Source organism: Oncorhynchus tshawytscha, linkage group LG32 (assembly GCF_018296145.1).
Source record: "Oncorhynchus tshawytscha isolate Ot180627B linkage group LG32, Otsh_v2.0, whole genome shotgun sequence".
In the NCBI taxonomy this organism is placed as follows: domain Eukaryota; kingdom Metazoa; phylum Chordata; class Actinopteri; order Salmoniformes; family Salmonidae; genus Oncorhynchus; species Oncorhynchus tshawytscha.
Window position 1 is genome coordinate 15,510,617 of NC_056460.1, and position 13,285 is coordinate 15,523,901.

The window sequence follows — 13,285 nt, forward strand, 5'->3', positions numbered from 1 at the left end:
CATCGCTGGGAGGAGGCAGGTCCTTTTTCATCACAAAGCGACCATAAACAACAGAGGGGTAATGCTAAAGCCACGCAACTCTTCACTAGAAGAAGCAGGAATGGAAAGCACGTTTCCCATTCCATATCACCACCATAGGCTACATAAAGGCTATCCCTTATAACAAAATACAATTTGGACAGAAAAAGTGCAAAACATTTTATAATGCAAGTTGAGGGGATACATAAACCGCAATCCAAATCCAAACAAAAAAACTATCAAACGATAGGCCCCATTACATGTTTATAACAATTTACAACACGATTAAGCCTAGGCTGTAATTTCAACATGAATAGTCTATAATAAAACTTACTAAAAATGTTGATATCAAACTTTGCGGTGAAGATACAACTAACTGAACATGAAAAAGTAATTCTCATCTCTCATTGAATTCATTTACACAGTGACAACCCAGAGCCATTTGATATCCAATATAATACTATAGCACCATCATGTGTTCAAAATAAGTACTACCACACTCCTGATGTTGCTTCATGTGGTGCCCGGCACGAACGCAAGGCACGTGCCCTGGGCCCCGATCTCCAGGGGGCCGCCAACCAAATTATTATAACACAACTTTTTCTTGTTGGGGGGTAGGAGCGTATGATAGCAAAATCTGTAAAATTGCAGGAAATTATCTATAAACTGCTAAATTCTTTCTCAGCCTCATGGCAAAATGTGTAAATAGTAGGCAATTTACTTTAAAACTGCAACATTTTCTCATAGTCTCATGACAAAATGTGTAGAATAGCATTATAAAACATAGATTTTAGGCATGAAGTTAACTGTCGTCCCCCCCCCCCCATTATATCCTTTGTTTCTTCTGCTACTTCCAGTTGGAATTGTTTCAGAACAGTGGAAATAAGGACGAGGTATCGTTTTTATTACAGTCAAGTATAAAATAAGTTCACATTATATTATGGATCAACAAGACGAAACTGTATCATAAATATATAATAAATATAGTGTACATTCCATGTATGTTAATGAATCATTCCAACTTACATAGGCCTACTGGCTTCTGTATAATGATATTCTTCTGTTCTAGGTTAAATTAGCCTCTTGTCCTTGAGCTTGTGTGTACTGAGAAGGAAGGGGGGCATTTTGGCAGTTCCCCCAAAAGGCAAAAGGCATGCCATGCAATGCAATTGCACACAGGTAACATCCTACCAGTTATATTGTATTGTATTTGTTTATATGACAATAAGTCTAGAAAGAGAGGTCGTCTCCATGTAAGCATGTGAAATATAATTAAGGCAAAGCATTTTATGTTTACTATGATTTTTTTAGTGGTTATATAGATTATTAGAAAAGGTTAAAATACTGAGGTATTCTTGTCAAACTGAATGCATAATCAGACAATACAAAATGCATATATACTTCAGTGTGTGTAAATGTAGAGGTCCTGAAAGAAATGACACCATTAGAATAGTCGTTTTTGTTCGGCCTCCATGCTGCTCATGCTTATAACAGTGCATATAATGGTCCACATAACCAGATTTGTGCATCTTCGGGGTAATCCATATTTGGCCGTCATCAAACATGGGGTGCATTCATTAGTACGCACCACAGCAAACCGCAGCAAAACGTTTTGCAACAGAAACATTTTTGCCCATGAAAACGAGAGTTTCATATTGGACATTTTTAATTCGGTCCCACCCACTTTCGGCCTGTTTGCGTCCGTTTAGTTCCTAGTGAATACACCCTTGTTTCATGACAAGTTAAAGGGAAAGTTGTGCTGATAGTTTATTAACAGGGGTCGTTAGACTCATTCCAGGTCTCTTTGCTCTCCTTGTTATCCGTCAGACTCTTGACCTCTGGTTGTTGTGGAGGTTGCTGTATTTGCTACCCTCTGGAGTCCTATTACTGGCCTGGAGGGTTTTAGCGTAGCGCGAATGCCAGTCTCTCTCGAATACAGCCTTCACCTGTTCCAGGATTGTGGCGCCCCTCTCCTTGAGAGTTTGTGTTGGTTTGATGACGAGTCCGGTCCCAGCGTTATAGACAAACTCACTCCCCACCCAGTCGTGACTACCTGAGGAAATAGAGGCAACGCACATCAGATATCATACCATTGTGCCCTGAGCAAGGTACTGCATTCCAAACTAGCTCTAGGGAGTGCTGAATTGTGGTTGACCCTTTGCTAATCTCCAAAATGTGTGTGTGTGTGTGTGTGTGTATGGGGGGGGTTAAGAGTAAAGGATAATATGTCTTCTCCGTATAAATAACTGTATAATCAATGATACAGTAGATTCCCAGTGACATCTGGATCACTGACCTATGTACACAGCACTGTCGGTCACCATGTACTTATTGTGGTTGATTCCTGGTTGACTATTAGCCATCTGCTCCCTCCTGCTAAAAAACTTCTGCAGGAATAGAAGATTAAAGTCATAAAACCAAATTGATATCCACCGTAATAGAGGCAATGCTAGTGCACTGTACGGCTTCAAGTTGCTTTAAAACTCTATGAACCATCATACATCTGAATTCCTGAGCCACTTTATTCTGAAAGGAATATTACAGTCCAACATCAACGTTTTTAGAAGTTTTAGAAGTAGTCAAAAGTACTCTAATGTCGAGATGAAGTCACCCACACCCTTGATTGTGCAAAACCAGCTACAGTACGTGGTATTTCAGAGTGTAATATACAGTACATCTCTTTAATAGGCCTTTCACAGTCTTTCTTTTCCTTCACTCACCACTTCTAGGGAGCAGTTGGCCAGCTCCATGCACAGTGACTCGAGGGACATCACGAAGTTAAAGGTGAGCGGGTGGGTCTGCTTCCAGAAACTAATGAGCATGCGAACTTTGACCCCTCGCAGGACCACAGCCTCACGTATCATCTCATCGATAGGAGACCAGTATCTGTGTCGATGGAAGGGTCACAAAGTCACAGGAAATGAGATGCACAGCAGAGGACCACTGGGTGTTAGAAGAACCCTTTGAGCCACAATCCTTCATATGTGTTTCAGCCAATGGCACCCCTGCCACTTGGTTTGCTACAAAGCGGAGGGTTTGGGCTCTCAAATTCATAAATCAAGGCACGGATGCAAACTACGGCTGAGCTCAGATTGTAGAAGGTATAGCTACAGCTTGTATGACATACAGTGCCTTGCGAAAGTATTCGGCCCCCTTGAACTTTGCAAACTTTTGCCACATTTCAGGCTTCCAACATAAAGATATTTGACTGTATTTTTTTGTGAAGAATCAACAACAAGTGGGACACAATCATGAAGTGGACCGACATTTATTGGATATTTCAAACTTTTTTAACAAATCAAAAACTGAAAAATTGGGCGTGCAAAATTATTCAGCCCCTTTACTTTCAGTGCAGCAAACTCTCTCCAGAAGTTCAGTGAGGATCTCTGAATGATCCAATGTTGACCTAAATGACTAATGATGATAAATACAATCCACCTGTGTGTAATCAAGTCTCCGTATAAATGCACCTGCACTGTGATAGTCTCAGAGGTCCGTTAAAAGCGCAGAGAGCATCATGAAGAATGAGGAACACACCAGGCAGGTCCGAGATACTGTTGTGAAGAAGTTTAAAGCCGGATTTGGATAGAAAAAGATTTCCCAAGCTTTAAACATCCCAAGGAGCACTGTGCAAGCGATAATATTGAAATGGAAGGAGTATCAGACCACTGCAAATCTACCAAGACCTGGCCGTCCCTCTAAACTTTCAGCTCATACAAGGAGAAGACTGATCAGAGATGCAGCCAAGAGGCCCATGATCACTCTGGATGAACTGCAGAGATCTACAGCTGAGGTGGGAGACTCTGTCCATAGGACAACAATCAGTCGTATATTGCACAAATCTGGCCTTTATGGAAGAGTGGCAAGAAGAAAGCCATTTCTTAAAGATATCCATAAAAAGTGTTGTTTAAAGTTTGCCACAAGCCACCTGGGAGACACACCAAACATGTGGAAGAAGGTGCTCTGGTCAGATGAAACCAAAATTGAACTTTTGGCAACAATGCAAAACGTTATGTTTGGCGTAAAAGCAACACAGCTCATCACCCTGAACACACCATCCCCACTGTCAAACATGGTGGTGGCAGCATCATGGTTTGGGCCTGCTTTTCTTCAGCAGGGACAGGGAAGATGGTTAAAATTGATGGGAAGATGGATGGAGCCAAATACAGGACCATTCTGGAAGAAAACCTGATGGAGTCTGCAAAAGACCTGAGACTGGGACGGAGATTTGTCTTCCAACAAGACAATGATCCAAAACATAAAGCAAAATCTACAATGGAATGGTTCAAAAATAAACATATCCAGGTGTTAGAATGGCCAAGTCAAAGTCCAGAGCTGAATCCAATCGAGAATCTGTGGAAAGAACTGAAAACTGCTGTTCACAAATGCTCTCCATCCAACCTCACTGAGCTCGAGCTGTTTTGCAAGGAGGAATGGGAAAAAATTTCAGTCTCTCGATGTGCAAAACTGATAGAGACATACCCCAAGCGACTTACAGCTGTAATCGCAGCAAAAGGTGGCGCTACAAAGTATTAACTTAAGGGGGCTGAATAATTTTGCACGCCCAATTTTTCAGTTTTTGATTTGTTAAAAAAGTTTGAAATATCCAATAAATGTCGTTCCACTTCATGATTGTGTCCCACTTGTTGTTGATTCTTCACAAAAAAATACAATTTTATATCTTTATGTTTGAAGCCTGAAATGTGGCAAAAGGTCGCAAAGTTCAAGGGGGCCGAATACTTTCGCAAGGCACTGTATATTATGTCATTGGTCCAACTATAATGAGCACATTGTGAAAAGATGCATAGGCTCATTATCGGATATTGGGAAGCATCACCTTGAAACTAAAGACCCTCCAGACCTTCTGGTGAGTAGGGGAAGGTAGTCTGTGACAGAGATGTAGATGAACAACTTGGCCTCCTGCATCACATGCTGTATGACATCTATGTCCTTGGCCCGATCCTTAGGACAGAAGAGGTCAGGAGAGGTCTGAGGAGGGAAGGAAGGAACCAAGAAAGGAATCATAATTAAGATGAGAACACACATTCAAATGATTCAATTTGACTTGTTTTGAATGCAGGTTATATTAAAGAGGGTCAACTATTTCAATAAGTAGAGCTTCAGCATTTCATAGCTTCACTTAATTACTGCCTTCTATGTGACAGCCAAAGCCCCCTTTTAGCCTATATTTCACACTTTCAAAACAAAGATTTTCCAATTTCCCATTTCCTACATTTTAAGCAGTCTCAATACTTAATATAGTCTGAGACGTAGGGGGGGAGTAGCGGGTCGAAACGAGGACGGACATAACCCCAACATGCGTCATTGTCAGAAGTGAGCTGAGGGGAGCGGAGGCAGAGGAGGAGGGCAAGGTTTTGCCAACAGCAGCATCACAGTAGGACGCCGTACCATCATTACTTCCTGTTATGATGATGAATGTGTTCTCTGTAGCTGATCAACACATCATCCCTAGGGGGATGGAGAGATTCATTACTGTCAAATTAGACGCTGGCGCGTCGAACGGAGACGTTTCATTTGTTTCTCTGCGTAACATTTACATGATTAATCACCCGGGTGGGTGTCGGTTTAATAATTGATAAAGCAATCTGTTATGGGTGTCATAATGTTTTGTCCATCTAGTCCAGGACATTCTAGGGTACAAGAACATTTTGTAAATATCAGCTGCATGGTCAAGTAATAATATGTGTAGTAAAACTGCTTAGGGGTAGTTATGGTTAGGATTAGGGTTAGTTAGGGTTATTTAGGCTTAGTTAGGGTTATTTAAAGTTAGTTAGGGTTAGGGTTAGTTAGGGTTGGTTAGGGTTAGGGTAAATTAGGATTAGTTAGCATCCGGGTACGTTAGGATTGGTTAGGGTTAGTTAGGGCTATGGTTAGGGTAAATTAGGGTAAATTAGGATTAGGGTTAGTAAGGGTTATTCTACTCCATTTCAACAAGAGTGAAAAACATAACTCCAAAACTCCTATAGCAAGACAATGTTATGGTTTGTAGACCAGTGGTGGCTGGTGTCACTATACATCGGAGGACAGGCTCATTGTAATGCCTGGGATGGAAGAAATGGAACGCAGCCCGTCCTCCGATTCCTCCCTCCACCAGCCTCCACTAATCTGCTCTATGTGATACACAGTACATTACAAAGAATCCTCACCGACACATAAGCGGTAACCTCTGTATCATTGAGGTACAGCGTTACGGGGTTGTCCTTGCCGTAGAGGGCCGTGACTCTCTTAGACCAGATAGAAGGGACGTAGTCTCTGTACTGGAGCTGCCAGTAAAAGGAGAAGACCCTATGGAGGTCTATAGCCAGACAGCTGCAGTTATAAACCACCACCCCCAACTCCTTCCTCTGTGGAGAGATGCAGGGAAGAGACGGAGGGAGAGGAGGAGGCAATGTGGTTGACAGTCTGGTTATTAAAGAGAGAATGAGTATGTTGACTGGGCGGCTGAGAGACTCCTCAAACAGACTAGTTATATGCACTATAAGTGAATACTTGTCTGATGAACACATTGTTTGTTTCAGTGTTTGTGGACTATATACCTGTTTATTTCAGCTGACAAAGACTGCTGACAGCTCATTATTGCATGTACAGGACCTTGAGAAATTTCTGTTCTCTGCTGACATTTCTGCTAGAGTGTGTAGATTTCTGTTGTCTTGCACTGTGTGTGTGTGTGTGTGTTGACTCCTCATTGGCCAATATGTTAATTACATTCAATGGGAGTTCTACCACCAGCTGGCATTATGGCATGAAAGTGCCAGGTAATCACTTCTCTAATCACTAATGGACTAGATCAGGGTTTGCCAAACCCGGTCCTGGGGCCCACCCTGGGTGCACGTTTTGGTATGTGCCCTAACACCACACAGCGGATTCAAATAATCAAAGGTTGATGATGAGTTGGCTATTTTAATCAGCTGTGTGGTGCTAGGGCAAAAACCAAAACATTCACCCAGGGGGGACCCAGGACCGAGTTTGGGAAACCCTAGTCTAGAACTGGTACCTTGGACAGTGATCGCCAGTCCATGCTGGCACTGCCAATGAACACATGCTTCCTATCAACAACCCAGAAATTGGAGTGCAGTCCGCCTCTGGTCAGAGCTGACATATTCACAAAGCGAACCTCGGCACCTGCAGGGGGAAAATGAAGTCAGGGAAGAAGAATACTTTATTGTCCATTTTCTTGGAGAGAATGGAAATGGGTCTTTTTGCTTAATCAGCCCAACTCCAAGGGATTGGAAGCACAGGGACGGCCTCAGTGTAGAACCCCAGGAGACGTATAGAAGGGAGCAGTGAAGTACCTTGCTGAAGGGCACAACCTCCAGACAAACATTTAGGCTTCTAAAGCCCTGTTTCTATTGGCCCCTTAAATCACGGCCACATTCGAGAAGAAAGGCCAATGTGGCCTGTGGCTGACAGAAAGACGTACAGGCAGCCTTGGAGGCAGGAGGCAATTTGACAAGGAAGCAGTTAAGTTGGATCCATTTGCACATTCATGTTGTTTGACCTTGTGGACTCAAGTTTGCCGGAGAGCTCAAGGAGTGAGAGTGGAGCTCATACTGTGATGGATGTTGTATAAAATGTTGTATAAACTGGGTGGTTCGAGCCCTAAATGCTGATTGGCTGACAGCGGTAGTATATCAGACAGTATACCATGGATATGACAAAATGTTATATAAAGTGCTGTATCTGCTTTCCTTAAGATAAATATGAGACAGTGTAGCCTACAGATGTAGGGTCTAAATTTGAGGACGTTTGCTACAGCAGGAAAATAATCCTGCAGCAAGAGGAAATTTGAATTATTATGTGGATTATAATTAATGGACATTTTTGTAGGGGTTGATATATTTTTTGTTAGGGCAAATCAAGTCTAAATTTTCAATGTGGAAATTATCAATTTTAGAAGCCTTTTAAAAACACAAATGCACTACAAGTTTGCATTTCTGCTCTGCAGGAAAATTCTCAACAACAAAATAGTTATTCAATTCAGCTCTTACATCTGTATGCATAATTGGGCACACACAGTACTATAGGCCATCAATGAATAATACATTGCTGTTTTTATATATTATGTGGAGTGATATGAATGAAGTGTCACTGACCATGCTCTGTTAGTTTCTGCAGTTCAGCAGAGTCTGTGAGACTGCTGGCAATCTTCAATTTAACCTCCCGAGTCTTGAGGTTGAGCAGTTTCTGGAACAGGAGCTGGCCCTGAGACATAAAAGGATATGTACAGTATGACTGTTATTATTCCCTCTGCTCTGTGAATGTCCTTATCCAAAGACTGTTGCAGGTTTTGTGTGGCTTAGTATCAATTTCTGCTGCTGGGCGCAATGCTGATATAATGGAACAGCACTTTGCCAAAGTAGAACATTTGTAGAACGGTCCATAGTTTTATAGTTTGCGATATATGATGATGAAGAAGAAGAAGAAGTAGAATAAGATGAAGAAGTGGCATTATTGTTACATGATACCTGTTTGCCAGAGTTGGGCCATGTCTCTTGGTCCCATGAGTTGAGGTTCCAGACGGGAGATACCACCTCCACTGAGTGCTTGGCCTGGTCCAACAGGCTGTTGAGACCTGTGGAGAGGGGCACGTGGGTTGTACTATCTACGGAAAGGGGGAGGTCCTCCGGAATGTTCTCCACAAGGACAATGCTGATGAGAAAGCATACAGTTTTAATCATAAAAATCATGTACATCATTTCAGATCTCTGAAATCGATGATGCAGACATCTAAGACCTATGTTTATGATAGCATCTTAGGGCCTTGGAAGATTTTGACTCCTGTCAATATGACAATGTTGTAGGCTATTACTATAGATGTACTTGTTACAGATAGGTAGCCCTGCTGACTGTTTTGGACCTTTGTAATGACTTTCATTTAGCTAGCGCAAGTATTTGGTTCTGGGTTCCTCTATTATAGTTCCTGTACCTCTTACCGACAGTGTCTGTTACAGTTCTCTTCTGTGATTCCGTCCTCGTCCTCCCCCCAGACGTCTACCGCGGAGAAGGTGAGAGCCACCAGCACAGCAAAGCAGCACAGCAGAGCAAAGATGGCTATGCACTTCTGCTGAGACTGGAAGACAGGGAGGAACACACATCATGATCATTAGACACCAAACGGAAGAAAATAGAATGAAATATGGATGACTAAAGTGGACTTCTGTCGGGACCGAAAGACAAAGAGACAAACACAACACATCAAATCAGGGTTGTGTTCATTAGGCAGCAAACAGACTGAAACATGGATGGACACCCTGGACTTGTCCAATGAGAAAGGGTCATTTTTGTTTTCTGTTGCAAAATACTTAGATATGGTGTGCCCTAATGAATACGACCCTGGAGTTATCCAATAGCTAACACAAATACTTGTTTTCCATTGTAAAATCATTTAAAACGTATGCCCTAAAGAACATGATCCACATCAACCCATAAATGCACCTCTCAATCTGTCCCCTTGTAATTTGTTTACATCCCAGACTATGACTAATAGAAATGCAGCCAAGGGAGCAAAACTGACAACGAACCGTTTTTGAAAGGAACCTCAATGGATTTATTAAATGCACCTCAATCTCTTCTTTCCTGACTAGGACTAATCTCAGCCAAGAAGCAAAACTGACTTGATGAACTATTGACAAGTCCATTAGGTCTTAGGTGTTACACAACAAGAAAATCATCCTTCATTAGATTTGTATATCAATCATCAATACATTTGAATAGCAGTCAGGATTTAACGAATCGATAACCCAAATATAACGTCATTGGACTGTGCAGTCAGACACCAGATGTGACAAAGGAAGGTATGGTCCATATTTAAAGCAGGCATTGAGTGCGTCTGAGCCGGACAGTGGAAGTAATCAATTCTCATTGGAGGCAGCGAAGCACATTTCCTCGGCTGCAATCCTCCGGTGGCTAGCTCCAGGCATTCCAAATGAATGGGCTGAGAATGGACGATGCTAGCTTACGGTCTAATGGTAATATATTGAATATTGATGGTGGATGTCCTATTCTAGAGATCCTGCCATCCTCCAACACACGATACAGTATATGCTGCAGTGGAACACTTGAGTTTAAGTTGGAGAGGCTGTTATAACGCTCCATTGCATGGCATTTAAAAACAAACTATTACAATTTTTATATAGTGTCACATTTTGACTTGAGGACAGCTGAACCAAGCCCCATTTCTTTGATAGTCACGACACTTGGCAAATTGGTTCCTCTTGAGTTGAAATCATTTAAAATACTTGACCTGTGTCTGATGGAGCTTGCCTTGCTAAATGGAACTTATACAGTAGTCCTAAAAATTCACAGCCACAAAGGGTGATCAAATGAAGATCCTACATCTGTAGGGGTCTTGTACTATATGGTCAGTTTTGAATGAGGATGGAGGGATCACAAGTCATTGATGAAATGTGCGTTTGGTCCATGGATTCCTTTTCCCTGGGGATCAACACACACACACGGCCAATATCTCTCAAATCCTACTTTATGCTAAGAAGAAGCTGAGGGGACAAGTGAAGTGGAACAGTCTTCCTGTAATGAATACTCAGGGAGAAAAGGTGTAGATTCCCGCACAGAGCACGGCAGGTGTTTATTTTGCCTTCGTCGAAGGCAGGAATCGCGGTCAAAGGCAGGCAATGGTCATAAAAAGGCCGGAGCAACAAAAATAGGACTGAAGGCTATAACTGGTTCTCACAAACGAGCTAGGAACACACTTAGTAGAGTCAGAACAAACAATACCTCACAAAGGCACAAACAGAATGAACTGAACTAAATAAGGAGCTGATGAGACCAGGTGAGAAACAAACACAGGTGAAATCAATGAACAAAAATTAAAGACAGGGCCACGTTCAAGAACACGAAGAAACAGAACACGAGGTTGACTAAGAAAATAAATACAGAACCTTACAATTCCAAACCAAAATGAAGGCAAATTTGATTCACAGAAAAACTATGTTTAAAGGAAAGAAAGAAGGAAAACACTGTTCTATTGAAGTAAAAGAACAGGGGCTTAGGTATGTAGGGCTTTTCTACAGCTGCCCTACGCCCGCCTGAATTGTTCAGGCGCATCAGAGCTGAAAGGATTTTGCTCAACCTTAACCCGGCTACTTTGCTGTATTGAGACCGTGTACTACTTTTGGGGGTCTTTTTTTGTCTGTTAGTAGATGTAGTAGATGTACATTATATGTTTAATAGTATAAGGGGTGCAACTTTGGTTTCAGAAGTGGGGGGGACATCATTATTATAATTGATTTTGTATCATCTTTTTTTTTGACCCAATCCGATAAACACTCTAAACAGCCTACTCGGAGGCGTCTGCATCGTCCTAAAGTACGCCGCTGCCTCGTTTTGTAATCACATTCCAATGATAAAACTGGGAGGACAAAAATGCAAACGCAGAATGTTTGGGGGGGACATGCCCCAGTGAAAGTTGCGCCCCTGAGTGTAAGTATCTATTTTATACAACAGTATTGTGAAGACACATCCCCTTGGGGGACAGTAAAGATGAAAATGTTCTTCTCCTAGTGGGTTGGATGTATGTAGCTTTAATTGAGGGCCAATCTGATTCTCTCGGTTGTTTGGCCCTTTGGCACGACTGTTGACGGCGCCTGTATCAGTGTTGCGCTGTGTGTGACTGTCACCATCACATTATGTATTCTCTTTCTCTCTTTTCTTCTCCCATTTTGTATTTGAATCAACATCCTCCCTTGGCCCCTGCCAGCTTGTCTACTGTCTTTGGGTGAGGGAGCTTTGCCCTCAACCCTTCTTCCACGACTGTAGTTTTTTAAGATTCTATGTAGTCAAGAATTTGCCACCATTACAACCAATAAAACTTCTGACAGCTAGATTTTGTATTTTCATCACCATCCCTCTCTGGCCCCTTTGTCAGCTTGTTTAGGTGCCTTTGGGTGAAGGAGCAATGCAAATTTCCCCCTTTTTTCCAGCAGCTTTTTAAAACTTCAAGTAGTCAGACATTTACCATCATTCACAACCTATGAAACTTTTGCCAGTGAAGCAAAACAAAGACTGGTCGAAGTCAGAAAAAAACAATACAACTTTTGACAGCTAGTGAAACAAAAAGTGTCACTCCTCAGCTATAACATGTTGAGAATGGCCAGTCCACATAGAAAAATATTGTCAAGTCGATTTCAAACCCGGGCCATCATCTACTCTCCTCTCTGTCTGTCGCGAGCGCTCATGCGGAACGAAGGAGAAACAGCCCGGATGCACTTTGTCTGTCGCGCCAAGGGAACGAGGGAACCGCTCCTCCCTTCAATTAATTTAGCGGAGTCAAGGACCTCGCCACGTTTCGCTGGTGTTAATACCCATGGGGAAATTCATCCGCAATAAATACAAGCCAGACCTGTCAGACACTATCCCGGCATAAACCCAGAATGACATTTTCTGGTATCATTTTTAATTCCACAGCAAAATGTTATTTAATTATATAATTTAAAAAACACTATTCTTGGTGACCAATTGTATCTGTATGCAACTAATTACAAGTAAAGCCTACTCTTCTGGATATTATAATCAACCAATCAAATCTCATTATGATCAAGCATTAAAATCTCAGCGAGAAAAGTTACTCAGCTGAAATGAGCCAGTATGTTCTGTAAGGACATTAACACCCAATTCTGTACAATATAATGAATAATAATGTACATAAATCATTCTAAAGAATAAAAAAGGAAGGTGATGAACGAATACATCATTGGTAAACTCACCTTCATAGGCTCCTGTGGCTGTGTAGTTGGTGCTGCCATGAGTCCTTTAAACTTCACACACCTGGTCAACTAACGGTCAACTAATGGTTAATCACATTAGACATTATCCAGTCTCAGTGACCTAGTAAACCATGACCCTGTCCTCGTAAACCATAACTATGACCCTGTCCTCACAGTGTCCCCTTGTCCTCATAATGCTGTTGCTCTGGTCCCGACAGTGTGTGTGATGCGTGGTGTAGTCCGAGGTCTGTCCCGGTAAGCCCTGACATGGTCTCTCCACTTCCTCTCTGGCTCTTCCTTTGTGCGTTCTTCTACTCTGTCCACAGTGATAGTGTGAAAGTGTGTGTGTTTCGATGTGTGTGTGTTGGGATGTGTGTGTTTGGATGTGTGTGTGTGCTCTCTCTACTCCCCTCCACACTGACAGAAGCAGAGGGAGAGATAGAGTAGGAACAGGACTGTGCCCACCCCTTCAGTCCAAACATCCAATGTGAAAGCTCTCTCCAAGCTGAGCCTCCTCCCTCCCT

General features: G+C 42.2%; 1 protein-coding gene across 2 annotated transcripts in view; it reads right to left on the reverse strand.

The window, feature by feature from the left end:
- Positions 1 to 185: 185 nt before the first annotated feature.
- LOC112230099 (inactive phospholipase D5-like) overlaps positions 186 to 13,285 on the reverse strand; it is a 21,641-nt gene continuing 8,541 nt past the window's right edge. The window contains exons 1-10 of one of the 2 annotated variants that reach the window (XM_042310948.1): positions 12,762 to 13,166; positions 8,973 to 9,109; positions 8,505 to 8,688; positions 8,133 to 8,241; positions 7,034 to 7,161; positions 6,186 to 6,383; positions 4,856 to 5,007; positions 2,739 to 2,904; positions 2,315 to 2,405; positions 186 to 2,071 (exon numbers count right to left, since the gene is read on the reverse strand). In XM_042310948.1, coding sequence (XP_042166882.1) covers positions 1,842 to 2,071; positions 2,315 to 2,405; positions 2,739 to 2,904; positions 4,856 to 5,007; positions 6,186 to 6,383; positions 7,034 to 7,161; positions 8,133 to 8,241; positions 8,505 to 8,688; positions 8,973 to 9,109; positions 12,762 to 12,800 — 1,434 coding nt within the window. In that variant the 5' untranslated portion in view covers positions 12,801 to 13,166 and the 3' untranslated portion in view covers positions 186 to 1,841. Of the gene's footprint in view, positions 2,072 to 2,314; positions 2,406 to 2,738; positions 2,905 to 4,855; positions 5,008 to 6,185; positions 6,384 to 7,033; positions 7,162 to 8,132; positions 8,242 to 8,504; positions 8,689 to 8,972; positions 9,110 to 12,761; positions 13,167 to 13,285 lie in introns of those variants that run through there. The other variant, XM_042310946.1, reaches the window with a different exon arrangement.